The 27,986-nt window shown below is 37.8% G+C and overlaps 1 protein-coding gene across 1 annotated transcript; it reads left to right on the top strand.

Annotated features, from left to right (window-relative positions):
- The first annotated feature begins 2 nt into the window (after positions 1-2).
- On the top strand, positions 3-27,727 carry LOC581960. The gene is made up of 7 exons (XM_781937.5): positions 3-419; positions 13,915-14,660; positions 15,256-15,395; positions 18,878-19,112; positions 22,795-23,721; positions 24,514-24,598; positions 25,227-27,727. The coding sequence occupies exons 1-7, from the start codon at positions 165-167 to the stop codon at positions 25,518-25,520; spliced, it is 2,682 nt and encodes an 893-aa protein (XP_787030.4). The 5' UTR covers positions 3-164; the 3' UTR covers positions 25,521-27,727.
- The last annotated feature ends 259 nt before the right edge of the window (positions 27,728-27,986 follow it).

Here is a 27,986-nt window from a genome sequence, read left to right as displayed (position 1 = left end):
TTCATAGCACTGTATGTACTGCATGCATGCACTGTACTTGCATTGATGATGCATTAGGACATGTATCTGTACGTTTGCACGTTTAGCAACATGTAGGCAGTTTCCTTTTGTCTTTGATGAATTAAGGACAATTATCTGCTGTTTATCAGCAGAAACATGGTAAGATGAGCTCCGAATTTGTCGTTTCTGCCGAGAAGCGCGACGATGTTGCAAAGAGGCTCTTGCATATCCAAGATTTGTTCGGCGTGCGTGTCTGTTGCGGAGAACCCGATGGGACTGGGAGTCGGTGCGGAGATTCCGGGTGTATCCTGCCGTCGGACTCCGGTGGCGACACGGATGTTTGTGCTGACTCGTCAACTCCGGCTCCTGTGTGGGTACAAGTTTTTGGCGACTCCAAGGACGTCTGTGAAAAAGCAAAGGTATGTTTGCTAAATTAATTTAAAAACCTTAAAATAGTCACCAAGCAAGGTCCTGAACTTGGTTAGGACAAGGGTAAAGCCACGGCCATTCAAAGAAAGGTAGGGTCTTGATTATGAGTCACAACTTTTACCTTTTTTCCTGTGTCTTTTTTTCTTTGCCAGACGCTCAGTTTGTCATTAAAATGCTTGGTTTTCTTTCTGCATTATCTTTATTAGGGTCTTAGCAATGCTAATCCATACTTCACTCAGCGTTTCCCTTTGAAAACCTCGAACAGGGGTTGCATCATTCTATTTCTATTTCTGCCAATGGCAATGCCGATGTTGGCTTTTTTGTTGGCATTTCCATGTTGCTTTAATATAAATATTACCCACAATTAGCCAGCTCATGTATTGTTATTTGTAATTAAATAATTAATTAACGGTCACCATGTTTTTTTGAAAGTGGAGCTGAATTGGTATGATCGTATCGGCTAAGTTTCACACATTTGGGGTCTAAAATTACCTTCATAGCAATTTTAGGTTCTAAAAGGGCACTATAAGGCCAAATAAAAAAAAAAACATGTTTAGCGTCCTGTTTTTTTGAAAAAAAGGAAGGAGGAGGCCCTTTTTATTTTTTATTTTTTCTTTCAAAATGGCCGCCCAAAATGGCCGCCCAAAATGGCCGCTCGGTACATTTTCCCTGACAGTAGGGGCTATTTTTCAAGATGGCCGCCGACATTTTTTTTTTTTTTTTTTAAATCAGAAATAGATCAATTTTAGCAGTGTTTTTCATGTTTTTTTTCTTAAAAAAAAAAAAAATTAAAAAAAAAAAAATTAAAATATTTCAAAAAAAAAAAAAAATAGGAGGCGGCCCCGGGGACGCTAAACATGTATATTTTTTTTAATGGCCTAAAATGTCATAGATAAGAATAAGAACCAGAATTCAACTACCGGTATCCCTTAATAAATAATTTTGAAAATATATTTCCCCACATAGTACATTCACTTGTTCGATCAAGTGTCATTTTAGGAATATGTGATTAGCCCCACCCCCGCAAAAAAAAAAATTCAGATGGGCTACATAATTTAGTGATGTGTAACTACTAATGTCAATTCATTGAATAAATACTGTAACCGTATATGGTTTACACCTGGCACCAGAGAGTCCATGTTAGGTTGAAATTGATCACAAAAATCGATCATGCATCCCAGCCTATTATGTACAGTTTGTACATGTATCTCGTTTAATATTAACAGGAAATGCTACCCTTGTAATAATTTAATTTGTACAAAAGCAGAAAAATAAGAGAAACGGAATGGCGAAAGTTGGAATAGATCAGACCCAACAGGAAGAAAGCTGCAAGTGTTCGATGAGATCACTATTAAAAGCTACAGGTATGCAAAGTACTAATTGGTAATTTGGTCACTGGATTGTGACCTACACATTAATATGCTATGCAACTCTCCTGTTTGTCATGAACAATGTACACAAATATCATAAATTCCTAGTTTTTCTAAGCACCTTCTCCCCTGGGACAGACACAAATAACAATATATTGTGGGTAGCATGTTATTATAGATTCTCTAAAAAGAAAAAACCCTCATGAGTCGTACATTTTGAGAAAAATGACATAATTTTAGAATTATCTGGCACTTCCTCACAGCCAATTCGAAGTGCCTGCATGTACATGTACATTACTGATTACAATTTTCAAAACTTTTGAACTTTCTCATTCTTCGTCCGATTTCGTTCAAATTTTCACCAGGCTGCTTCCCTGATCTTTCTGCTTTCTTTTCAAATAGTTTACTAGTAACTTTACGGATGGATTTTCCTTTGAAATTAAAGTAGACTACATGTATATGTACATGTATTGTACGTTAAGTTGGTGACATGTAATCTCATACAACGTCTCATAATAGGACCTATTACATGTAGTTTGGACCGACCTGTTAAAAAACTCTTCTTTTTAAAAAAAATGTTAGCTGGATCAATAAAAAAAAAAATAAAAAAAATTAAATGGTGAAACAAAATTTATGGTACACAACTGTATAAACATTACAGACCCACCCCTATTATAATGTAATACACTGTATGTACATGTATAGTGGGGAAAATACATGAGAAATTCAGAGGTGAGAGAAATATTAATTAAGCTCAACAAATGTCATCAGATTTTGGGTAAAAAACTAAAAACGATAGAAAAAGCTAAGGAAAAAAAACATATACATTCCCATTGATTACAAAAGAGAAGTTATCTGTACATGTACATGTACCTCTGTGGCTTACAATATCGGCTCAATTTAAATCTACTGTACATGTATGTTAGGACTATATCTTCAGAGTTTGTCAATAGTTTTGCAGACAGAAAACTTGAAAAAATGAAGTCAGAAACATGTGTATTTGTAACTATGATTGTGGTAGATCAAAGAGATAGCTACAGTACATGTATTAGGCTCAAGTAATAGCATTCTTTCAACAAGTCAATCACATACATGTACTGTACATGTACTGTACATGTTTCAATGAGTAACCATTTTCAAGGGAAACAAAACATGTGGTCTTTGTAGACAGGTGGTCGCTAAACCAGGTTTGACTGTAGTGCTACATGTACATATGTACCTGACAATGTACCGATACATGCAGGCATACAAACTACCGGTATCTGTACTGTTCATAAATGTACTTGCTCTAAAACTTTGTTCATTTTTAGAGAGAGATCTAGAAAAACCCAAAATAGTTGTACACAAATGTTTCTTTCTTTCTTATCTTGTCGCCGCCGGAAGTTGCCAGAAGGAACTCTAATAGCTTCCTTTATCATCAGTTCTAAATATTCCCCAGTATCCACAACAAACATTGGACAAAAACTACAACGTTTATGTCTTTTGTCCTTCATTGGAGCTTTGCCATGGCAATAGAATCTAGACACCCAAATATTAGCTGTGTCCAGGCTCCAACTGACGTCACAAGCTTGTGTGCGTACAAAGTACCTACGCCATCAATTACAAGGCCCATTGTAGTGCTTACGATGGAGCGTCACAACTGAGTCCAAAGTCCACTAAGCCCACATTTTTTGTATTCATTGGGATAGATTTTGTTCATATTATAATATTTGTTCATATTGTCATATTATAAGCTAAATAGTATAATGGAATGTTTGTTTGTTCCTTTACATTGTGGTTTTGTGACATCGTAGTTTAGGCCATTGTGATAGCAATTTGATAGCATTGTGATGTCATCACAAGTACTGGGGTGGGATTTGTTTACCACAATAGAATTCTCTCAGGGAAAGTTGCGTGGTTTGATGATAAATACAAACTACAAATGCCATCAATTTTCATTTGCACAAGCATTACTGTTAGATCAACAAAGGACAATCACAGTTCTGCACAAGTTTGTGAGAAATTGCTAAGTCATATTTTCAGCTCGGCTACACATTGTGTGTTTATTCGATTTCTATTTGACGGTTTCAAGACTGTACATTTTCTACAATGTATGCTTAATAGGGGACTATTAACTATTTTACATGAGCCACTTTAGATCATCTGACCTACACATTGTAATTAGTCAAAGACTTTTATCCTTTGGAATATCATAACATGGTGTCAGTCATGCCGCAATTGATGCATGTTCCACCGACTGTCCTGTACACACCATCTCTCTCAGACAAGGTAGGCCTTACTACATTGATGAATAATGCAACTAATATTACTACTACTACTAATAAGGATGATAGTAATACTATTTTTTATTTTTAACTGTTTCTTTTTATAAAACACTTTACCAATTTTGCAATGTGCTTATTTTTAACCTCGTCAGCAGATCCAGTTAGGATTCTGCACATTGCAAACTATGTTATGGGATTCCATCATCTATGCAGCAAGTTGCATGCAAGTGCCATTAATTACTAAATATATGTATTTGTAATGTTTGGCCTTGTGAAATTATTAATGATGTCATAATACACTCCATTATGATGTCATCACTGTCCTGTGACCGGAAGAATAGTTGCATAACATTTGGTGAATATTCCACAATTCAATTAGGTAAACCATGGCCTAAAGATACATGTACAGTGTATCTGTATTTATGGCAATGTGTTAAACATAGCATGTTTGAATGTGCGATTATACGTTCCTGGAATATTTGAAAATCATCAGTATTTACAGCCAGAGGACTCCAGGGAAAAATTTATGTCAAATTGTCATCACGAATAATTTATATTTCACATGTACAGTGTAAGTGTATTCTTACTTTGGTTTGTACAACAAACGCTGGATCACCTGTAGGTATTAATACCTTCACGATAGGATGAATTACACAGACTTTTCCTCCCTACGAGATTTTGGACTCAGTTTTCATGATGTATTTTCGGTACCCAGTAGTATCTAAAATGAATTTTAGGGATTTTAATCCATCCATTGTGTATGTAGTGTACACTGTTTCTTTTGAAATTGTAACTATTGTAGCATTTATAAAGGATTTACCTGTATGTAGAAGCATATACAGATTATACAAGATGAGTTGAATTTTAATGGTACATGTATATTGTCTAGACAGGTACTGTACTCCATGATGTAACTTTCAAGCTATATTTAGTGCCTTATGTATTAAGAAGAACCAGCACCGAATACGGTACAGAGTTCATGAACATGTGCGTGTGTTGTCATGCACCGGAAAAGCTTCCTGCACACACAATACAAAGTAGTTGTGTATACATGATGTGCGTTAGAGCTCAAAGTCATGTGACCAGTCACCTGATAAATAAATATGTGGAGGGGGTGGTGATTGTCAACATCATGCTTCAGTGCAGTCACAGTGGATAAAAATAACGCACATGCAATCGAACATAAATAGGGCATTAGGGCTAACTTGACAGTTGTACCATTCATGTACAACAATGTGAATGAGAAGAAATACAGGTGTGGCAAATTTATCCAGAAAAGTTGTCCTGTTTTTCTGAACCTTGAAGGCTATGTAGATCTACACTGTATACATGTACATGTAGGTCTTATGATGTTGAGTCATTGTAGTAAATTATGAATCACATGTACTGGTAATGTAAATTGGTAGAAGTCAGTGTTGCAATTCAAATATTTTGAAATAGGGGGCATTAATTGCCTCAGTATTGAGGGAATGGGGTTTTTTACTTTTAAAAGGTAATGGTATTGACCTACATGTAATGTACATGTACATTGCATTTCTTAGATTTATTAACCTACATGTATGATGTATATTATGAAACCATTCTTTTGAAATCATTCTTTTGAAATCATTGTCTATTATTTGTATTAAGTTGCTTTTCATGATTATGACATCATGGTCTCTTTGTGGAAATGCCCCAAATTTGAAGAATGATTCCTATTCTTTGGCTTTCATTATTCATACTATTATCATGATTTCTAGATTCCCCTCTTTCTTCTGGAAACTTCTACATACATGTTAAGCCATTTAAGCCAGGCTGCCTGCTTTTTTTCTGTTCTGTTTTTTTTTTCATTAAAAAAAAATAATGAAAAAACATGAAAAACAAGTGGTCTTTTTCTGAAGAAAAAACAAAAACATAAATGCTGGCGGCCATCTTGAAAAATAGCCAGAAAGCTATTTTGTGAATTTTGTTGAAGTGCTTCTGCTTCCTAGTAATTTCGTGTCCGCAAAAAAAAAATGTTTTTAAACAAAACTTATGCTTTTGAAATATGTTTTCCATAGCAAATTACATCAAGAAAAGAGTAGTCATAGACCGATACATGTACTGCAACGTGGAGTATGTGATTAAAAATGTAAAAGGCACAATTATTGTAGATAATACGACTTTATGACTTGGGTTTCAGTTTTTCAGCAAGCCCACTCTTACCTCATGAACGACCTTTCACCTACTGTAGTAGAAAGGGAAGGTTTTTTAGAGAGGCTTCCCTCACTTTCTAAATTTAGAACGGTCAAGCATAAAGCATGACCTCGGTCTGGACTCCTGGAAAACAAACGTTTTTTGTTGGTGTGTCTGTGTGTTTGTGATTTTTACATTGTACATATACATCCAGGATCTGTGTGAACTTTTTAGAAAGAATTGAAATTGTCATGGTACAGTACACTTTGTTCTAGACTACTTTACACATGTACATGTATATGCCCTTATATGTATAATCATTTCAGATCCTGGTAGTAGTTGTGTGTGATTAGGAAGTTCCAATGTACCAATGCAAATTCAAGTTTATTGATACAAATTATCCACAAGGTCGGATGTACATTAGGTTCCCATACAGGGGGGGGGGGGGGGGGGGGTTAAAAACAAAAATCACAGGCAAACTGAAATGTTCAGGTCACAAAACCCCATCTTTGGAGAGATCATTCATCATTAGGATGACTTTGCAGAACTTTGTAGATCAAACAGAAAATAAAATCATTACCTTGACAAAATTTGATGATTTGGCAAAGATTACGTGAGAACGATTCTTCTTGCTCACTCACCCGATTGATGTACAGGTACATGTGTAGGCTACCTGGTACCCGTACTCATTGTGAATCACACAATAGTCATCGTAGCTATTGTTGTATTTTTACCCCTGAATTTGTGTCTGTGCTAAAAATAGCCCGCATAGTATCATTTACACTGTATGGTGCAATTTCTTCTTTTTTTTCTTCAAATATGTATTTATAAATAAAAGTTGAAGTCTTTTGGGGTTTATTTGTCAACTGACTCCTTGTGCCGTCATACCTTGTTACAGTGTATGTTCCATACAGCGGTCGGAACCACTCGTCAATTGATGATAAGCGTGTTGATTTAATTCCGTCAGAGATTCATTGACCGTAAGTGCAACACAAGTGCAAAAATGTATGTGCAAAAGAGTTTGATATTCCACTGGACTTTGATATAATTCCAAAGACTGACGTAGGTGCATGTACATGTGCATATATGTCCAGAACAGGAGATTGTATGGGTATTAAACTATATAAAGACGAGAAAATAGAATCTTTTAGATTAAATTTCTTGCAAAGAGAGGGGTCACATAAGATTTGTTGATTGACTTTAAGGTATTTAGCTGTCATCTCTGCATTCGTTGGTCAGTAATCTCTGCTCTATTGTAAGCAAGAAGGCTTTCTTGGTGCTATTACAGACTTAACACATGCAGGTGCATGTAGGTAGACTTCAAATGAACTTCTATCTTATTTTGAATTTAGGAATTTGAACAGTTGCATACTAATACAATTATGTAATGAATTTCTAATGATGATGTACATGTACATGTACATGTACACAATTACATGTACATGTAATTAGGATCCGTTGCAAAATGCCAAGTCATCTATAATTTGTAATAATGGAGTGTCGGATGGATATGTATTTTTGTGAAATGTCATGCAAGCTGTTTAGACCAAATGAGTAGATGAAATGATTATTAGACCATGTGGGAATAGACCAATTGGGAAGAAGACGAGGTGATTGTAGACCAAAGGGCAATAAATCAGTGGTGGCGTAATCAGCCTTGAAATGTGTCATGTGATGCCGTTAGTCATTTGACCTTTACATGCATCATTAGGTAATACATGTACATAAACTTCAGTACAATTTTTCAGTCCTTTCTGATTCATCGGTCGTGTATTGCATCAACACAATTCTAGGAAAACGAACTGACTAAGCAGCAGCATGCTTCTAAAATTGAAATATTAATTTATTGATATTTGATGATAATCATCGATCCCACCCAGGTTGATTGCAATACAGTATACATGTACAGGTGTATGTCGACATCTAAAAACAAGAAGGTAGTAACAGCTACTGTATGTACATGTACATGAATATGAAATATGCTGCACATGCTAGTATAATGTCACATTCTTTTCATGAAAATGTTGTATTTGTGTGAAAAACTGATTTTTTTTTTGATTTTTTTATTTGTGTGTGTGTGTGTGTGTGTGTATTTTTTTGTTTGTTTTTAATGATTTATGTTGTTGATTTTTGTTAATATTTTTTATCTTTTTGTTGTTGTTGATTTTTTAATACAATTTTTTTTTAATTAAAAAAGAAAAGAAGATAGACAGTCTGTTTTGTGTCTAGAGGTTGGCATCTCTGTATTTCTCTAGTTTAAAAGCCACAAAGAAACCAGAACCTTTGCTCTTTGTTATGGTATAATGGCTTCAGAAGTAATTATGTCTTATGAGTATAAATAGAAACTCAAACTGAAAGACCATGGACAGTTTGCAGGCACAGCCACAGACTCCAATATCACGCTTCAGCACAATTCTATAAAGTTTTGGGTGACCTGAGCCTAAATCAAGTCTTTGACTTTGAGGCACTGCATGTATGAAGTGCAGTAGACTATGAATGTGTAGTCTCACAGCTGAGACACTCTGGCACACACAACTTGCAAGGCTTGTGTCTGCATACTAGACTATCCTACAATGCACACTGTCCAACATTTGTACATACATGTACATGTACAATACAACATGAACATGTACCTAGTAATGTACAATGTACATGTACATTCATAGGATAACATGCTTTGGTAATAGCCTGGGATTCCCGGGATTGGTCAGACAAGTCTGGTCATGCCTAGTAGTCCATTACAATGACTATGCATGTAAATTATGTCCAGTTTCTATAACCCTTTGATAAACAAGTAATCAATTTCCTCGGGACCTGGGCAGGCATGCCCTTGGATGGAAACAATTCTTACTTTCGGGAGCAATTTGCAAGAATAAAGAAAAGACTGAGGTTGGAATTATGCAATGAGTCATTATGATTTGAATGTGGTCACAGTGGTGGAACTCAATGGGTGTTTCGGTCTTGGTTTCCTATTATTTTTTAAAAGACCGGCCGCTACGAAGTCTCTTTTGGAAATCTTCCATGCCTGCACAAACATAGAGACTTTAGTTATTATTCATATCTTTATGTAAATTCAACGAACAGGATCATTAATAATGTGTAGCAAGTGATGAATTTGGCTAGACTCATACAGTACATACACTGTACAGTCATTGTATAAAATCACATTTCTTATTACCTTATGTAAAAACAATTTGGCTTTGGTAAATTGGCATTGATTCAATACAGGTCAGGGCACTGTTTCATGAAATTTGTTTTCAGTAGCAGATGCTAAATTCAACCAATCAGATGCCACGATTTCAGTAGCTCATTACAGAAACAGTAAACAGGGCCGAGCTCGTACAATATATTGTAGACTTTGACATTAATTTATTTTTTAGACAAGATGTTGTACAATTACACGAAACAGGAGGACGTAAACAGGCTTCATGGCTTTCATTATCTTTTGAGGCGGCAGAGATGCATTTCATTTTTATTTTCGAAACCTCGCTTGGGATTTCCCATTTTCACAGCCATTGCATTACCTGTGTTCAAATTAATCTTCTCACACTTGTAGAAAACCCATGCGGTGGATTATCGTCGATTACTGAGAATCCCGTTCCGATCGGGAGTTCCTACAAAAACCACAGATGGAAACCACGTTTGAAATTCTAACGAAGAAATATCTGTTGATATCAGCTCTTTTGCAATTCATACATGTACCTGCGTTATGTTAGTCTTAGAAATAACTTGATAAGGCAGAACATGTACAGGAAAAGAGCAATATATACACCGTAGTATGGAGCAATTTTATGCCGATCCGGGAGTTCCTACAAAAACCACAGATCGAAACCACGTTTGAAATTCTAATGCGGAAATACCTGTTGATACCAGCTCTTATGCGATTCATACCTGCATTATATTAGTCTTTAGTAGAAATAACTTAATAAGGTATATGTAGTACAGGAAGAAATACATATACACAGTAGCTTGGAGCAATTTTATGCTGGAATTCAAAAAAAGCTTTGCTCCTATTAAAAAGCTGTAGAAAAAAAGGGGGGGATATTAAATTCTTCCACAAGGAAGTCTCGAGTGTACATGTACTGTGTGTAGTGTACAAGAAGGCCTATAGGCTATTAAATAGATTTCATTGTACATACATGTATTGTGACCATTAATAATTCAGCTACAGATTTTTTGTTTACAAGTACAGTTAAATCTGTCTAGTGAGGCCACCCAGGAGAAACAGGCCACTGTGAAGAGGTGGCCTTTCTAGACAGGTTCTACAACACTTGTGTCTTCCTAGAGGTAGACAATATACATATTGTAGGAGACCACTATAGACAGGTCACCTTTATAGGGAAGTGGCTGCTAAGCCAGGTTCTAATGTAATGTGGTGCCAAAGAGTAGCATCCACCTACCAGTGAATAGTTGGCTCTCAATTCTGCTGATTGAGTCAGGAAAAATATGTTTGAGGCGGAAATTATGCAAAAACAAACGAACAACTCCAAACCTAAGAGCTGCTGTTGTCATAGATATTCCGCAATTTGCTTCTGTACATGGGATTTTTTTAAAGTCTGTCTTTTCCTTTGCCTTTAAGTACAAGTTAAGACAAGTATACCCCTCCAATGCTGCAAATGTACCCGCCTACATGTCGCAGCAAGAACATATTGGCATTCGAGTCGCAAAACAGTGATACTGTACAGGAACATGTCCAGGGTTCTGTGCTAAACATGCCCACAAAAATCCCCTTCCAGGTGTTGTATTGTTATGATGCCAAACGGTATATGCAATAGGAAGCCAGATAGAGAAAGGCGGTGCAAAGGTTCCCGATGGGTAAACATTGTTCTGTGATAGGTAGATTTGGTATAAATAGGAGCGGGCAAATGGAGTTGAGCTAGTATTTCATTCGGTAGGCCAGTGAGAGAGAACGTAAACATAATATTCCTGGGTGACTGCGCTTTGGATGATCTGGATTGCCGGTACTATTTACTAGCTGCAGATGAGGCTCTGGTATTTTGAGTGAATTTTTGTGAGCTTTATTGCAGTGAGGTAATTGTCTCTTTGAATTTATACTTTGTTATTTCTTCTTTTCTTCTTTCTCTCTTTCTCTCTCTTTTGTCTCAACATTTAGTACCAGTGTGTTCTTTCCTTTTTTAATACTTATTTTCATATCTCTCTTTCTCTCTCTTTCTCTCTCTTTCTTTCTCTTTCTCTTTCTCTCTTTCTTTCTCTTTCTCTTTCTTTCTCTTTCTCTTCTCTCTTTCTTTCTCTTTCTCTCTTTCTTTCTCTTTCTCTCTTTCTTTCTCTTTATCCATTTCTCTCTCTCTCCCTTTCTTTCTCTTTATCCATTTCTCTCTCTCTCTCTCTCCCTTTCTCTCACCCTTTCTCTCTCTCTCTCTCTCTCTCTCTCTCTCTCTCTCTGAGTACAACTGTAGCCAACCCACATCCTGTTGATCTCTGTCACTTTAATCCAAAACGATTTTTTTTTTTTTTTTCCTTTCTTCTCTTTTTCTCTTCCTGCTTTGCTTGTTTTTTCCTTTTTTAAATCACTTCCTTTGAAAGTTTCCAACTCTGTCACTCCCTGTGGTGTACCAGTTTTATTTTACCCAGCCATCTTGACTTTCTCTTCCTCTCTCTCTCATGCTCAATCACTCTTTCGCTCATTCACTCGCTCACTTAATGTAAAAATACTAATTTATACTGTATTGAGTGTATTCAAATATGTGTGATTGTAAGCACATGTGTACAAGTAACCAAGTATAAGCCTGTATGATTTTATATAAAACAGCAGCTGCTTATTGACAATTTGCATATTTTTTTTTTTTAATTCCATGCTTAAAACTGTACCTGTGGATGTACTTGTAATTAGGGCTCACTATATTCAAAACACAAATCCAGTCTAAGCCAGGGTAATAAGTGATAATGATTAAAAGTTAAATACATAAACGATTTTAACATTTTGTATTTCACATGATATGTACATGTAGGTCAACATTTTGACCTTTGCCCACCGTTTTTCATCCAGTACCGTTTCTAAGTTTATACTCGTGCTGTCTGCCAGTGTTTACATGTACATAGTTACGCTTACGTGTTCGACAAATTTATGACTACAGTTCAATTGGATATGCCTGGAGGAAGAACGTACTCTTGATTCACAACAGTTCAACGTTTTCAAAACCAAAAGTGATTTATAGTCTGTAGTTCCTGCACATGATCTACATGTACGTATGTAGTTTAAAGCTAGTTTGGAAATAGAGACTCGTTTTGAAATTAGAAGATTTTACATTAATGTTTTGATACCATTCATGGTAATCTCTCATATTTATATTTTGATTGTGGATTTACTGTAGATTTTTGTCTACACCTGCAATAAACACTTACAAGTATCATTCAGTTGCTACAGTAGATACATGTACATGTACTGTAGTGTCTTTTTATCAACAATGTAGCAGTGATATAGCAAGGCTGATGAACTTTCACATACTGGTACATCATGTAATTGCCTGCATTCTACTAAAATTTAAACCCAACACTGGGCTCTTAGCTTTTGTTATCGGTAAGAGGAAGTTCCTTTGAGCCTGAGGTGTAAGATACATGATCTAGAAACCATGGTTGGGTTAGCTGGATTAGGAGAATAAGGACCCTGTGTCCTGGTAGTGTCCTGGTACTGTTTCACAAAGCCTTTTTTCAAAGACAAATGACAAAATTCAGTAACGAATCTGCTGATAACCAATCACAAGCAAGGATTTCAGTAGCTTATAACAAAAACCGTTTGTCACCGATGACAAGTTCTGTGAAACGTCCCCCTGGTACAGGTCTTAGTGCATACATGTACTCTTGGGTCAGGAAGTATTGATACATTAATTATCCGACTCTGAATTAAAATGAAACTCTTCTGAGCTGTAGACTAGGTGCGTCGTCCACCCACGAGAATCCTATTTTAGTTGAATACAGTATAGAGACTATACATGTACAGTACATATATGTCTGTGGTTACAAAACCTTCTGCTGTTAACAGTAAACAAACCGAAGAATCGAAACTACTTGTATTTTATTGCAATATTGTGTTATTGACTCAATAAGCATCTTTGTGTTGCCACTGGTGATGCTGGGGATTGTTTTGTTTATTTGTCAACTTGGAATTCCATAAAATGCTTGATTGCACTCGGACTATCATCATTTGCCTACTCTGATCTACTTGGAATGTTGTTTAGCTCTGCTTGTAATGTGGGGAATGTTGTGATCTAAACATACCTGAAGTTGAGTGTATGGGACTGATAACCATTGTTATCTGACTGAAAGGCAAGTGCTGTTCTGTTTTCGCCAGGCTGACCACCGAATCCTAGTTTGCACAAGTTCTATAAATGGTTTCTTTCTTTACATTAGTCAGATCTTCACCTCACATTAGCTTGAATAAACAGTAACCTGCACATGTAAGCTACAGTCTAAAGAATAAATGTTTTTATTTGGTTAACAACCGCTAGAGTGTACTTCGGATCCTACGCTTTTTGTTTTGTATCAAAATCTGAAGCCTGTTGCGTAGCTCTTTGGTAATTGCAGGAATGCCAGTTTTCAGGCAAAAACCTGAATTCAGGCCCTAGCGATTTATTTTCAGGCCCTAGCGATTTATTTTCAGGCCATAGTTGAGTTCTTTTTGTGTACAAATAGCTCATTCTAGGTGATTTGAATTGTTTGTCTCTTGTTGCCCCATGCAGGAATACATCCTCTCTGTTTGTTCGGACAGAAGAATTGAAGAAGGCTACGCACGGCAGACCCTCGCCATGCTGGACGGACGCATCCCGCAGCTGGAGTACGCCTCTGGCGCCGTGATCGAGCAGGTCTCCGAAGACAAGCTACGGATACAGGGCCGCGATGAGAACATCATGAGGGCCATGTCCCTTATATCTGCGAAGACGAACGGTGAAGCTCGGAACTCTGAGAACGGTGCAATACATGTAAGGAGAGAACCCTCCAGGACAATCACTGCCACTTCTTCAAGGACAGACTTCAGCGATTGCAGTCATTCCACCAGGGTGGATGAAGTCGCCGAGAGATCGAGACCCGTTGCAGTTGAGAACGGGAGTCCACGAGAGTCCCCAAGCAAGGAACTGCAGACCAAAGCTGTACCGTCGCCTTCCGTGTCGACCTCGTCATCGAAATCAAACTCTCAGAACAAGCATGAGGTCATCATTGCCCTCATGCTCAAGCTCGGCTACTCCAGACAGATTGTAGAGCACGTCTTGGAACAGATCGGCGACCAGGCCTCGAGCGACGAGGTCCTGCGGATGCTGGTGAACCTTGGATCACCAAAGATCACTGAAGATGTTAGGGGAAGCGAGGCCAAGGAAGGGGATGGGGGATCAGGGCGAAAGGATTTTAGCGATGGAGTCGAGGAGCCCGAGGAAACGGATTCAGACCCCCACAGGCCAATCATTATCGATGGAAGCAATGTAGCCATGAGGTAAGTTCTAGCTCTGCTCCTCCTTTAGTTTAAGAACACACCACTGCTCAGAATACTGATGTTTAATAGGGGATAGGATAAGATGAGCCACAATATATTAGATGTGTTTAAAGTTGTGAGGTGAATCATAATGGATCTTGTTAGGGACTAAACAAGTTGTGCCCCCTTTTCCTTGGGAGAGAGAAAAAAATTAGTAGCCAACCTAAGCTTGCTGGGGATTCCTGACTATTGATTTTCAAACTCTTCAGGAAACCACTACAGTATCTGACAATCCTGAAAATATCTTTGACAGCTTGCTCATCATCAACTTTGAAACAATCCGATGCTACATGGACAGGCCTGTAGATTTGATTCTGATCTCAGTTGAGTTTCATATTCATGCATTAGACTATACCAAGATTAGACCCCCAATATTTTATGTATATTAGCTAGAATAACATTCCCAATCGATTGCATTTCACTTGGAAATTCTTGTACATATAGATTCATACTCTGTATGTACATTACATGACATATTTTGTTGCAGAGAATTAATTTAAATTATACATTGTAATCTTTATCCAACTGGTTCAATACTTGATTTTCTCTTTAATAGCTATGGAAACTCTAACATCTTTGACTGCAAGGGAATCCATACAGTCGTGATGTGGTTCCTTCTGCGAGGTCATAAGATCATCTACGTCTTTGTACCGAGCTGGAGGAAGGAACAGTCCAAACCGGAAACCCCCATCAAAGGTAAGCTAACCCCCTGAAAAATATCATTATTTCCATTTATGCATTATGACGAGGAACAAAGTAGGATATAGATGACTTGAGAGATAAGGGTATGTTTGTACTTCTTCAAGTAGCTAGATAATATTTTGTAGATAAATTTGACATGGACCATTAATGTGCACATTAAGTGCAAAGTGCATGGGAATGCATTTTAGATATAGTTTTGAAGTTTGTTTATATATCCACAATTATGTCAAAATCTATTTATAAATCTAAGATATTTGGGAGCTTCTTTTTTTGTTTGTGCCTACATTTTTTTTTTTGGGGGGGGGGACTTGTTTTCATTTTGTCAGTGTTATCGGCAGGAATATATTGCAATTATTTGTTTTGTAAACTTTATGGTACATTTACATAAATTTCCATACATAGAGAAATGACATAAACTGTTTAAAAAAATCTATATTTATAAAATATGTGGAAATATATACCAATTATCCCTGACTCATTCATGCAATATTTCTGATTTATCTCTTTGGAAGTGACCCAATTTCTTCCTAAATTGCTTATATTTTGAACAAACTGTCGATGATTAAGCTCGTGAGTCAGAAGCAGGCATTCATCTTTGTATAGAGTTTGTGATGCATTTTACACGCACACACCCTGAGCGGGGGGCACGTACATGTAGCTCGTGACTAGGTACTGCTCTTGCAAACAATGGGTATTATATTGTCCGGGCCTGGCTGTATTGTGTGCCATCGGGGAGAGTGTTCACAATAGGCATTGTGCTCCGCCTGGTCGGGCTATTTTTAGCGAGGTGCTTCCCCTTAAATTTGGAAAGGTTTACTCAGGGGGAGGGGGAGGGGAAATTCACTACCTGGGATTCAATTTTACCGGACTCATGGGGCGATGAAGTATTTATATTGTCTGAAACACTGGCAGCGGTATCTTTAAAGAAGTAACAAATTTAAGGTAGAATCATAGATGTACCCCAGGTAATATGCTTTTATACAATCTCTGTTATGGACTTATCAAAATGTTTACTCAGGGGAGGGAGAGGGGAAATTCACTACCTGTGATTCAATTTTACCGGACTCATGGGGCGATGAAGTATTTATATCGTCTGAAGCACTGGTACCGGTATCTTAAAAGAAGTAACAAATTTAAGGTCGATTCATGTAAACCCCAGGTGTACTTTCATACATTATCTGTTTATGGACTTATCAAAATGTTTACTCAGGGGAGGGGTAGGGGAAATTCACTACCTGTGATTCAGTTTTACTGGACTCATGGGTGATGAAGTAGTTATATTGTCTGAAACACTGGTACCGGTATCTTAAAAGAAGTAACAAATTCAAGGCCTATTCATACAATATACTGTATACCCAGGTATGCTTTTGTACATTCTCTGTTTAATATAGGCTGGTTAAAATACTTTTTTTTTCCATTTTATTAATTCAAATAAAAGGTTGTTGAAGTACATCAATTGTACAGCTTCAACTTATAACAAGTTTTATAGGCCTATGTGGAAAAAAAAACATCATTTGGTTGTAAAGGTGTCCCATATCTCTAGTGGGATGCAATGATTAGAAATATGTTTTCTTTATAAAAATGAAAGAGGAAATTGTCATAGCTATGTCCTTATCATTTTGTATACAATGTTCCGAAAACTGGATGAATATTTTACAATACATGTACTTACAATGTACGGCTACAGAAGTGTTAAATATAATGAAGTACCCGTGATTAGGTGCCCTCTTCATGCATTTTGGTTGTCCAAGGAACTTAACAACAGCGTTCGTTAAACATGATCTACAGGTACATCCATTTATTCCTACGTGTAGCTTCAAAGATCCCTTAACTCTTTGCGATATCCGATTGAAAGTTGAGACCATCACTTCCTTGATAAAACATACTGTTTCCTCTTGGCGTGAGTCATTCGTTCTGAGTCATCTCCCACTTTGATAATTCATGATATTTGATATTTTTGGCCATAATTTAATGGAAGTAACATTCACATGAACAAGACAATTTGAGACAAAAACTTAGAGGAAGGGATGTTGCGTACCGGTAATAGAAAACTGTGCCTACGTCATGCGAGGAAAATCTTACGTCATTTCTCGTCTTTAACTAACAATAGAAGTGATGAAAGATATAATGCAGTCTTATTCATTACTGTTACTGTCAAGTTGAAATAATGTTCAATTCTCTTTTGGATTGTTATCAGCAGTTGCCCAAACATGTATTATCTTTCATAATAGTTGGGGTGCTTTTTAAAGAAAATCGTTGTGATTAATATACAGGTGTATATCCTGAATTTTTGATGAAGATCATAAATACAGGCATTTCCATTTACAGACTACATTCATTGCAACTAACTATTACTGTTAAGTTGAAAAATATGTTCAATTCTCTTTTGGATTATTATCAGCAGTTGCCCAAACATGTATTACCTTTCATAATAGTTGAGGACGAGGTGCTTTTAAAGAAAATTTTCATGATTAATACATATCCTGAATTCCTGATGAAGATCATAAATACAGGCATTTCCTTGAATGTTTTTCAGGTCATGTTTGATATCCTGATAATATCCAAGATAAAGGAAATCTGCTCTTCAAAGAATGTTCTAAAGCTCACACAATGTTTTCAATGAGGAAGTGACTATTTGTACCAAATATATTCAGCTTTTGTTTCCCAATTTTTATATAAACAAAAATATGAGCCTCATGTTATACAACATTTTCTGTTAAAAGAAAGATATCTCCATTACTGTCTCTTAATCGGTTTGACTTTTTAAAACATTAACTCCTCTAAAGTTTGGGTGAAATTAAATTCCAAAGGAAGTGAAGGTAGTCTCGCAGGGTGCATTTCCTTTAGATTTTCTTGGTACATGATAACAAAGAGGAATCAGACTACATTGAAAGCATCTGATTGTTTAGCTAAAATCAAGATTTGGGGGATTTTTGTTGTTGTAATCGTTGAGATCCAAAACTCGCTGAAACCACAAAATGGAAGGAAGCAATTTCTCAGGAATTCTTGATAATCAAGGAAACTATGATATTTCAGGATACCGGTAAATGAGAACCATTCTCTTTTTTAGGACTATTCTGTGAAAGTCTACAGTGTACATGTAGGTTTGATGAAAGGTTAAACTTTATTTTTTATAGATTGGAATGATATTAGCATAATTTTGTGTGTGTTGTTGTTGCTACAGCTCAATCAAAGGTCTTCTGGGCCGCGTCTTATAAAGAGTTACGATTGATCAAAATCAATCGTTAGTCCTGCAATTAATCGCAAGTTTGCAGTCGCCTTATCTCTTACATGTATGTACATAGTTGCAATTGAACAATCGCAAATAAGTTGCGATTGGTATCAACTCTTTATAAGACAGGGCCGAGATGTATATTCGTAAGTGCACAAATTAGATTATTTATCAATATCATTGTCATTACTAAAAAAAAAAATTAAACGTTTTTTAAACATTTTTTATGTTTTTATTTCTGCAGACCAGGAGATCCTAATGGACCTGGAGAAATCCAAGATTCTCGTCTGGACTCCATCGCGGAGGGTCAAAGGTCGGCGGATGGTCTGCTATGATGACCGCTACATCCTCAACCTGGCCCACGAGCTGGACGGGATCGTGGTCTCCAACGACACGTTCCGGGACCTCTGCGCGGAGAAGCCGGAGCACCGAAAGGTGGTGGAGGAGCGGCTACTGATGTACTCGTTTGCCGGCGATAAGTAAGTCTTAATTACCGATCCTTTTTTAAATATAAAGTAGCACCTGTAGTCAAACCTGGTTTAGCGACCTCCTGTCTGCACAGATCATCTGTCTTACTTATCTACATTTTACAAAGACCGCAATTTTTTGTGTCCGTGGAGAATAGTTTCTCATTGAAACATTGGATCCTGCCTTCAAAGACCACCTGTCTGTAAAGACCACTTTTCTTGTCTCCCTTGGGTAGTCTTTATAGACAGGTTTCACTGTATCATGAAACATTTTTCTCCTTTTTCCTATCATATTTTCTCTCTCTGTCTCTCTCTCTCTCTCTCTCTCTCTCTCTCTTTCTCTTTCTCTATCTCTATCTCTATCTCTCTTTCTTTCTCTCTTTCTTTCTCAATCTCCTGTCTTCCTGTTATTTCTCTTCTCTCCACTTTTGCTTTCATTTTTCAGTATCCGCTTTTTGTATCATTAGTTGGTATTATTACCATTATCGCTTTAGTGACTATTTAAATGACTTTTTGTTTTGTTCTTCACTAAGCAGGAACCCATTATTTATTAGCAACAATGCAATAGATCCCAATAAGTTCTCCTACATGTATATGATACAGCAGCAACTTGCATTGTTTAAATTTACTTGTTGATGATGATTTATTCTGTATGGACAGAAAATTAGAAGAAAACAAAGTCACAAATATCTTCATGTTGCAGCTTCAAAAATCAAGATTAAGATCACCTGTTGTTTATTTTGTTTTTATGGCACTTTTCATTCATTTTAGACTAGTTACTCCAAATGAATTCAATACCTACATGTGCATCTAGTACCTAGTCTTTGTTCAGGCTCTGTTCGTCAAAATGCAAAGGGGGGGGGGGGGGTGTTCCAGAATAAATCAGCAGTTTATTTTCCTGAATGTGCCCCAACTACACTTCACCTTGTTTTTTAGTTCTTGATATTTGAATAAATCACATAATGACAAATGTTTTTTGTTCTATTTTAAGTAGTATGTTAGATAGAGGAAGCATGCATCATATTGAATTGTTCCTAGGCGTGGTGCGGACCAACAGACAAATCTGTTTTCGTGCGTGCGTGATACCTCTCAAGAATGCAACGTTTCTTATTGTTATGCAAACAAAGCCCTCAAAGTGAAACCTGGGTGTTTATTATTATCGTTTTGGTTCCTTCGTCTAAAAGTGTTGGCAACGGCAAACAAACAAACAAATCGTCGTCAAGCAAACCCAAAAGCCCATTCTTTGACTTTTTAGGTTTGTTTCAGTGAAAGAGGAAGTGACTTGGGGTGCTTCAAGAATATTGGGTGATGATATTGTTTGAATATTTGACTATATCCCAGTACAATATCAATTGATAAGTCATTCATTACGCATCCAGACATTTGTGTAGCCTTCATCATGTTTAAAGATGGACCGTGAGAAATGAAAATACCATTGAAATATTTGATTGATTGATTCATTTTTAATACAATAGACGATTAGTAATGTTTGATCATTTCTTTTCATTGGTTCTACATGTAGCAATGTATGACTAATGATGATAGATAGCATCAAAACTATTTCACGGGAAGTGGGATATTTCCTATAAATATTGGGTTATATAATTTTTCATCTTCTTGCTTAAGCTAAGATTAAACAGCTGAGACTTTATCCTTTCGCTCTTTCTTTCTGTCTCTCACCTTCTCTCCCTAACCCCTCCCCCTCCTCTCTCTCTCCCCCTTCTCTCTCTCTCTCTCATACTCTCTATCTCTCTCTTGTACTCTTTCCCTCTCTCTCCCTCCCCCCCCCCCCCCCCCCCCCCCCGGGGCCCATTCTCTCTCTCTCTCTCTCTCTCTCTCTCTCTCTCTCTCTCTCTCTCTCTCTCTCTATGTTTTTCGCTCTTTTACATCTGTATCCCCTTTCTTACTCAAGATTTATAGTTTTCTGCTGCATGTAGTACATGTACATGTACATGTACAAATAGTTTACAAGAGTTCCCTTTTTCGGTTTCATAGATTTGATAGCTGGCGCCTGAACTACATTGTAAACTCATGTGTAAGGTTATAAATCAAAGTCGGAAGCAATTAGTGTCTCTAAGATCGATTAAATGGCCACTTGAACCTTGTGGGCATTCAGCAAAACCCTTGGACTTCCTCATCGCTTTGTATGCAACTTTTGCAAGGGTTGTCTCTAATCAGTATCAATACAACGTTTGAAGTTCTCCTCTAATTTGTTCTGTTAGTTTATCTGTCTCTGTCTTTGTCTCCCCCCCCCCCATCTCTCCCCCCCCCCCCCCCCCCCATCTCTCTCTCTCTCTATTTCCCTTTGTCTTCCTGTCTATGGCGCGGTCCTATCTCTCTCATTCTATCTCTTTCTATCTTTTTAGGAGTATATCAGTTTATATCTCTTTTCCTATCTCCTTTCCTATCACTTTGTTATGTATTTCTTTTTCTTTTTCTTTTTGTCATTTTCATTCTCTGACTCTTTCTTACCCTCATAACTTGTCATGAATATAATGCTCTTATGGGTTGTGCGTTGTATGCTTGTCTCTGTTTTCTTTATTGGTCGCCTCTTGCGAACTTGACCTGCTTCTCACAATCACAAGCAAGAATCGTAGTACTAGAAGTGTGAAGTAAGGTCTGTCCACCTAGTCTACACACTCTTGGCCAGGCTCAAAGTCCGCTTATGAAAGGTCTTACTATGGTTACGAGTAGTCTCTAGTCACAGACCCAATATACTGCAAATCATAATGCAGCCTCAATCAAAGACTATTTATCATAGACCAGGTTCTTGCATTAATGCACACTAAATATAGAACTGGACCAAGCTGTGCTGGCATCTGCCCCCAGCTTGCCCTATCATCTCCACTAGCCCAGGCTACCGACGAACTTTGTTTTAAAAAAGTCTGCACTTGCAAGACTACATATGTACAGTGTGCTTGGAGGGAAAGCCCCTATTGATCAATCCATGCCCTAAAGTTCCCTATAGCCATAGGCAAGGGAAGCGAGGCTGTTATAGTATATATTATAAGCAAAACCGGATCTCTAGCCACAAGCCCTGCTATGAGTATTAGTATGACTGACCTACGGACATCTAAAGGTCACTGTGATATAACAATGATGCTAAATGGTCCATACATGGTATCACTAATTTTGATCAAGTACATGTATAATAGGAATGCCCTTGCATGTAGAGTTGAAGTTCTGTGTATTAAAAAAGAATTTTTCACTCAAATGTTTGAAAAGCAAAATTGATTAATTCATATTACCTACAGTACATACAGCATTATACAGTAGCAAAATACATACATGTACAGTTTGTGTATTAGGCCTTTATTTAGGCCTAGTCTTTGGCAGAATTCATTTTCACTTAATGTTTACATGGTTCTTCATGATCATTCAATGACAACAATGTTCAGTTCTCAATGTAAGAGATTAGAAGAGATTTTAAGACCTGTATAGTTGAGACTGTTATTGTGTTATTGAGACTTGTGATATAAGAATTTGTTTGAGATATAATGTAGTTATCATACTTTACTTTACTTTACTTTAAAACACGATGTTGTAGATCTAAGCCTGTTCATCGATCCAGGATTCTTCCATGGTTACTGCTATTACAGAAGGCTTGCATTCTTTGACCAGTGACTATCAAGTCTATTCTTAAATGAGTTGACCGACCGATCATGAATCTATCTCTTTTTTTTTTTTTTATCAGGTTCATGCCACCTGATGATCCTCTGGGAAGACATGGTCCAAGTCTGGAGAACTTCCTGCGTAAGACGCCTTCCAAGCCCAGCCATCAGATGCAGCTCTGCCCCTATGGTAAGAAGTGCACCTATGGCAACAAGTGCAAGTACAGCCACCCTGAGAGGAGCAGGAACGTCAAGACCACCAGCGAGATCCTGGTGGAGAAGGACCGCCAGAGGCAGGAGCAGAAGCTCAAAGCCGACCTGATGGCAAGGGCGCTCAAGACGGAGATGCTCGAGATGCCGTGGGAAAAAGAGGACGGGAGGGCAGGAAGCGCCACGGAACCCTTACCTAACCAGTCGGGATCATCGCGGGTTTCTGGCATGTTTCGTGGGGTAGCAACTCAGCAGCCGCAGCAACATGGAGGTGCTGTCACATTACCCTTGAGTAATCAACCAATGCCGGACAACCGCATGAACACAGTGCCTTTGGTTGGTCCGCAGCATATGCAGCATGTGCAGCAGTACCGTATGCACCCTCAGAACTTGCAGTCTATCAACGAGGGCTGGGCGCCTGCGGATGAGAGGGTTTCTGAAGGTTGGGTATCCTCTGATCATAGAGTCCCTCCCCTGTACCACCACGCCCAGGCAACGGCCCCGCCCCAACATAGGAACCAACCCCTCCCGAACAGATCTTCGATGACCGCTCCTCTCCAGGGGTACTCTCACCATCCTCTGCCTAGGCGAGACATGATGACGGAGCCTCTCTCCGCCCACGATTACTACCAGCCCCGTGCCGCGCAGCAGTCGGTTAAGCGCCACTCTCTACCGATGGGCACGGTCGAACAGCAGAGACCAACTCTCCAGCAGGTTCACCCCTCCTACCAGAGGGACAGAGGCAACATGGGTGACTTCAGCAAGGAGTTCCATCAAATGTCACTCCATGATACCACCAGGTTAGCACCACACCCTTTCTTAATCCTAAATCAAACAATGCATTACCCACACCCCTTCTTTATCCTCATTCAAACAATGCATTAACCCGTACATCCGGTTTGATTTTTACCCATCACATATTTTCCATAGACCACATCCCAAGGTATCTTGTGCTTAGCATTCAACAGGTTAACATTTTAAGCTAGTGATACTATCAAGTCTATAATGACATACAATTTCAATAGTGCTCAAAAATATTGTAACTAAATTCATTTTGTCTCGATTTGGATTGTTTACACCAATATGTTTGTAAATTTTGTATTTGTAGGGCCTCCAAGGAAAACAGTATTTAATTACTGATGGAGCCACCCTACTAAAAAAGACTAATAAATAAATAAATAAATAAAATAAATATCCACCATGCTTGGTGCACAATGCACTCCCATATAACCCATGCTGTACCTAGGCCACTGATTTTAGCGCTCAACAGCGTTCAAGTAAAATAACAGAGCTTGAATTTTTCAATCTCACAACTTGCTCATGTTTTAGCAGTTTTCTCAACTTGACATTTAATTATAATATTTTAACAATAAGATCAATTTATACGGTGCAGTTACTATACAAATATAATCTTCTGCACTGTGTTGGGAGGGAAAAAATGAAGTCACATAACTATGATTTTGGTAGGTCAATGAGATAGCTAAGGCTCAAGTAGTAGCATCCTCCCAACCAGTCAATCACATTAAACTCATAACCTTTAAATGATGAAAATAAGACTTATCTGTTCATCTCACGTCTTGTTTTTGATGCAGCCATGGAGGTGCCTTTGAGGAGGAAAGACATTACAGCTACCCCTTGACCAAGCCTTACAGAGGCTCATCTGGCCTTACCACACAGGTAACACCACACCCACTTGAATTGTTACCTTTTTTTCTTCTTCCAGAAGAGTGATCAGAGCCCTTGGAATACAGGATGGAAGACTTGTGATTTGATTGATTTGATTTGATTTGATTAATTGGTTTCTGCATCTTTTTTCGTTTTCATCATACATTTTCATGAACATAATATGGTTTGATACAGTATTTCAACTGTATATAATTTTATACAGATAATATACGAAATTAAACAAATGAATTGAATGCATAATTAACTTTTAGCTCAATTACATCAAGATCCCATTCTTTTCTTCTTCTTTTCTTTCTTGAATGATCAGTCTGAGATTAAGAAGGGCGTTTCTCATAACACATTGCTCAAATTTTATTATTAAGGATATAGTCAAAACAAGGGGAGGGGGGAGGGAATCATTCTGGATTTTCTAGTGTTGCATGTGTATTGCCTTAACCGATGTTAGTGTGAATCCTTACATATTTGTGTAACAAGGTACTTGAATTAAAAGAGGAAAATCTGAGAAGAAATTATAATTAAGTAGGGCTTGTGGTTCAGTGTTATTGCATATTGTTGTTAGGAGATATTTGCTATGATTTTTATACTTATATGTTTTTTTATGTCTCTGATTCATTAACAGACTCCAGCCAATATGTACACAGACGATGAGGGTTATTATTCTCCAATCACTCCCAAAGACATGAGCATTCCATCACCAGGGCAGCCCTCCCACTCGTCATCTGTGAGGTACCCTCTGCACCCCAACACCGACAGCATTCCTCCTCAGTCTCACTCGCATCGCTTCATGTACCCCAGCGCCACGCCCTCCCCCTCCTCCTCCTCTGCATCCTACCCCTTACCCCCTCCTGCTCCCCACCAGATCTCCGGCGGGGGCGGATCTGATGCCCTCAGGCATGGAGGCGGGGGCACCTAGGGGTGCAGCATCAGGGTCAGATCATGAATCCCATGGGCAGTCCTCGGAGGACGACCGAGCCAAAGCAGCCCCTACGACAAGTCTGGGGCGATGCGGGGGCGGAGCCGATGCCCCCAAGGCAGGTCTGGGGCGATGCGGGGGCGGAGCGGCTCCCCGATGCCTCAAGGCAGCATCTAGGTCATGATGAAATGACCTACCACGAAAGGATGAGGAGCTCATCGTCAGGACAACTTCAGAACTAGAAACTTGAGCTACTTACTAGGGTAGTGTAGACAATATTTGTTGATTCACCCCCCTCCCTATTACTGCTATTTAAATCAAACTGATGAGACTTAAGTGATAATCAGAATCACTGGGATTTTCAATGTAATTATGATTTCAATCTATGATTTTAATCAGCTCAGATATATTTGAGCTTGAGCCAAACATGTCCAAGTTAGAATCTTAGACATGTAAGACATCTTCTAGACAGATGCATGTTGGCATGATGCTACATGAAAGAGATGAGACACGTCTTCTTATGTGACAATAGTGATCTTTTATTTGTATTATTCAGTTTCACTTTATTGATCTTCAAGCCAAAAATCTAGCATTATCATGATTTAATTGCAGGCCAATATCATTCCAAAAGTAAAAAGAAATCAATCAATATTAATTTTGTATTACTCATAAATTCATGTAATTTACATGACGAAATCCTTTCATAGGCTTTGATTGGAGGATATGATCAATATGTAATTAATTGATCGTGAATATTCACATTGATTGTTTAAGATAAATGCTTATTCTTGCAGCCTTACATGTATTTCTTACAAGGCTCAGTGAAACCATATTGCACAATATGACACCATTGTCCTAATTTTGCCTTGTCATGTACACATTTGCACACTCTTTAATGAAACAAAGTAAAACTCTGGATCATCGTGCAAGCATTTATGATTACTCAAAGTATATAAAAGATTCTACAGAATTGGGTGCCTAACTGCACAATATGACACCATTGTTCTATTTTGCCTTGTCATGTACACATTGCACACTTTTTAATGAAAGAAAGTAAAAAATCTGGATCATCGTCCAAGCATTTATGATTAATCAAAGAATATAAAAGATACTACAGAATTGGGTGGGTAACTGCCTACTCCAACATATGACTAAGCTACCCCCATTCTGAGCAGCCATGCATCGGTAACCCTGTACAATGGATGACACAGTCAATAGATCTTCAATGGATAAAGGTCATGATTGTATTCCGACTGCCAACTTCCCGCCCGTATTTGTTCCCATCCGTTGAAGAATCACTTCCCACTCACAACCTGCTTCCGCTTTTCCCAAAAAGGATATACGGTTACGGGATAGAGGAAGTAGCGCACTTCCAACTACTAATCACCTGTTCTTTGTCCACGTCTTGGTCAAATAGGAACGCAAGTCATGGTAACTGGGGCGGCTTGATTGCCGGTCGACTGGTATTAGGGTGTTCAAAGATTAGTTACCAGTATATGATCTTTTTGGTATCATGATGATGTGTGTCATAGGTATGTTGTATGATTTCATGAGCCGTACCAGGCGCCATAGGAATATATGAAACTGAAAGTAAACTGTTATAACAGGAATTGATCAAAACCATGAAAGGTTGATAGAAAAGTTAAAGAATTGTTGTTGTCGTTATGATGTGTGTCATAGGTGTGTTGGGCGATATTTCACAAGCCGTACCAGGCGGCGAAGCTATACATGCTTCTGAAAGTATCTTTTCTGTGAAACTGTTTAAGCAAGGAGTTGATCAAAATCATGAAAGATTGATAGAAATGTTTAATAATTTTTGTGATCATTATGATGTGTGTCATAGGTGTGTTGGGCAATATTTCACAAGCCGTACCAGGCGCCGACGGGATACATGACTCCCAAAGTTGAATTTCTGTGAAACTGTTTCTGTGAGAATTAAAATGATTTGTAATGATGGTAAATAACTTTTTGCTCTCCCTTTATCAATATTACCCCAATGAAAAATATGCCACTTTCGTAGGTAGGAAGAGCATTGTATTTCCTCATATAATTATATCCCACCACCCAGCTATGTAGTAATGTTGGAAAAACAACATAAATACCAAATTGCTTATATAATGTTTTATTTACTCTTTTTGTACTTTATAAACCATTATAACCACATGTACATATGTATCTGTATGTCTAAACGAAAACATGTTAAGTACTTAGTCTCCAGCTATGCTATACAAAGTAAGTATGTGACCTCGTCGTTTATCCTTTTTAATCACATTAGTTATGAAATAATTTATCCTGTTTATAATCATCCATGTTACATGTAGGATACATTGTTAGTGTTACTATGGTCCGATGAATCCGTCATATATATTACTATACAGATTTGTCAGTTCAGGATATCGATGACGAAATGTGCAAAATGTTCTGGCTTCTACACGTACGTTCACTTTTCAAAAACAAATCTGATAT

Source organism: Strongylocentrotus purpuratus, unplaced genomic scaffold (assembly GCF_000002235.5).
Source record: "Strongylocentrotus purpuratus isolate Spur 01 unplaced genomic scaffold, Spur_5.0 spur5_scaffold_21, whole genome shotgun sequence".
NCBI lineage: Eukaryota > Metazoa > Echinodermata > Echinoidea > Camarodonta > Strongylocentrotidae > Strongylocentrotus > Strongylocentrotus purpuratus.
The sequence above is the reverse complement of the archived record's forward strand: the minus strand, read 5'-3'. Positions and strand labels throughout refer to the sequence as shown.

Excerpts from the sequence above, each read along its gene's own strand:
- LOC581960 (XM_781937.5), top strand. The coding sequence starts at position 165 with ATGAGCTCCGAATTTGTCGTTTCTGCCGAGAAGCGCGACGATGTTGCA. Across the intron at positions 19,113-22,794 it reads TACTCGTTTGCCGGCGATAA|GTTCATGCCACCTGATGATC; the intron begins GTAAGTCTTAAT and ends TTTTTTTATCAG. Across the intron at positions 24,599-25,226 it reads CATCTGGCCTTACCACACAG|ACTCCAGCCAATATGTACAC; the intron begins GTAACACCACAC and ends ATTCATTAACAG.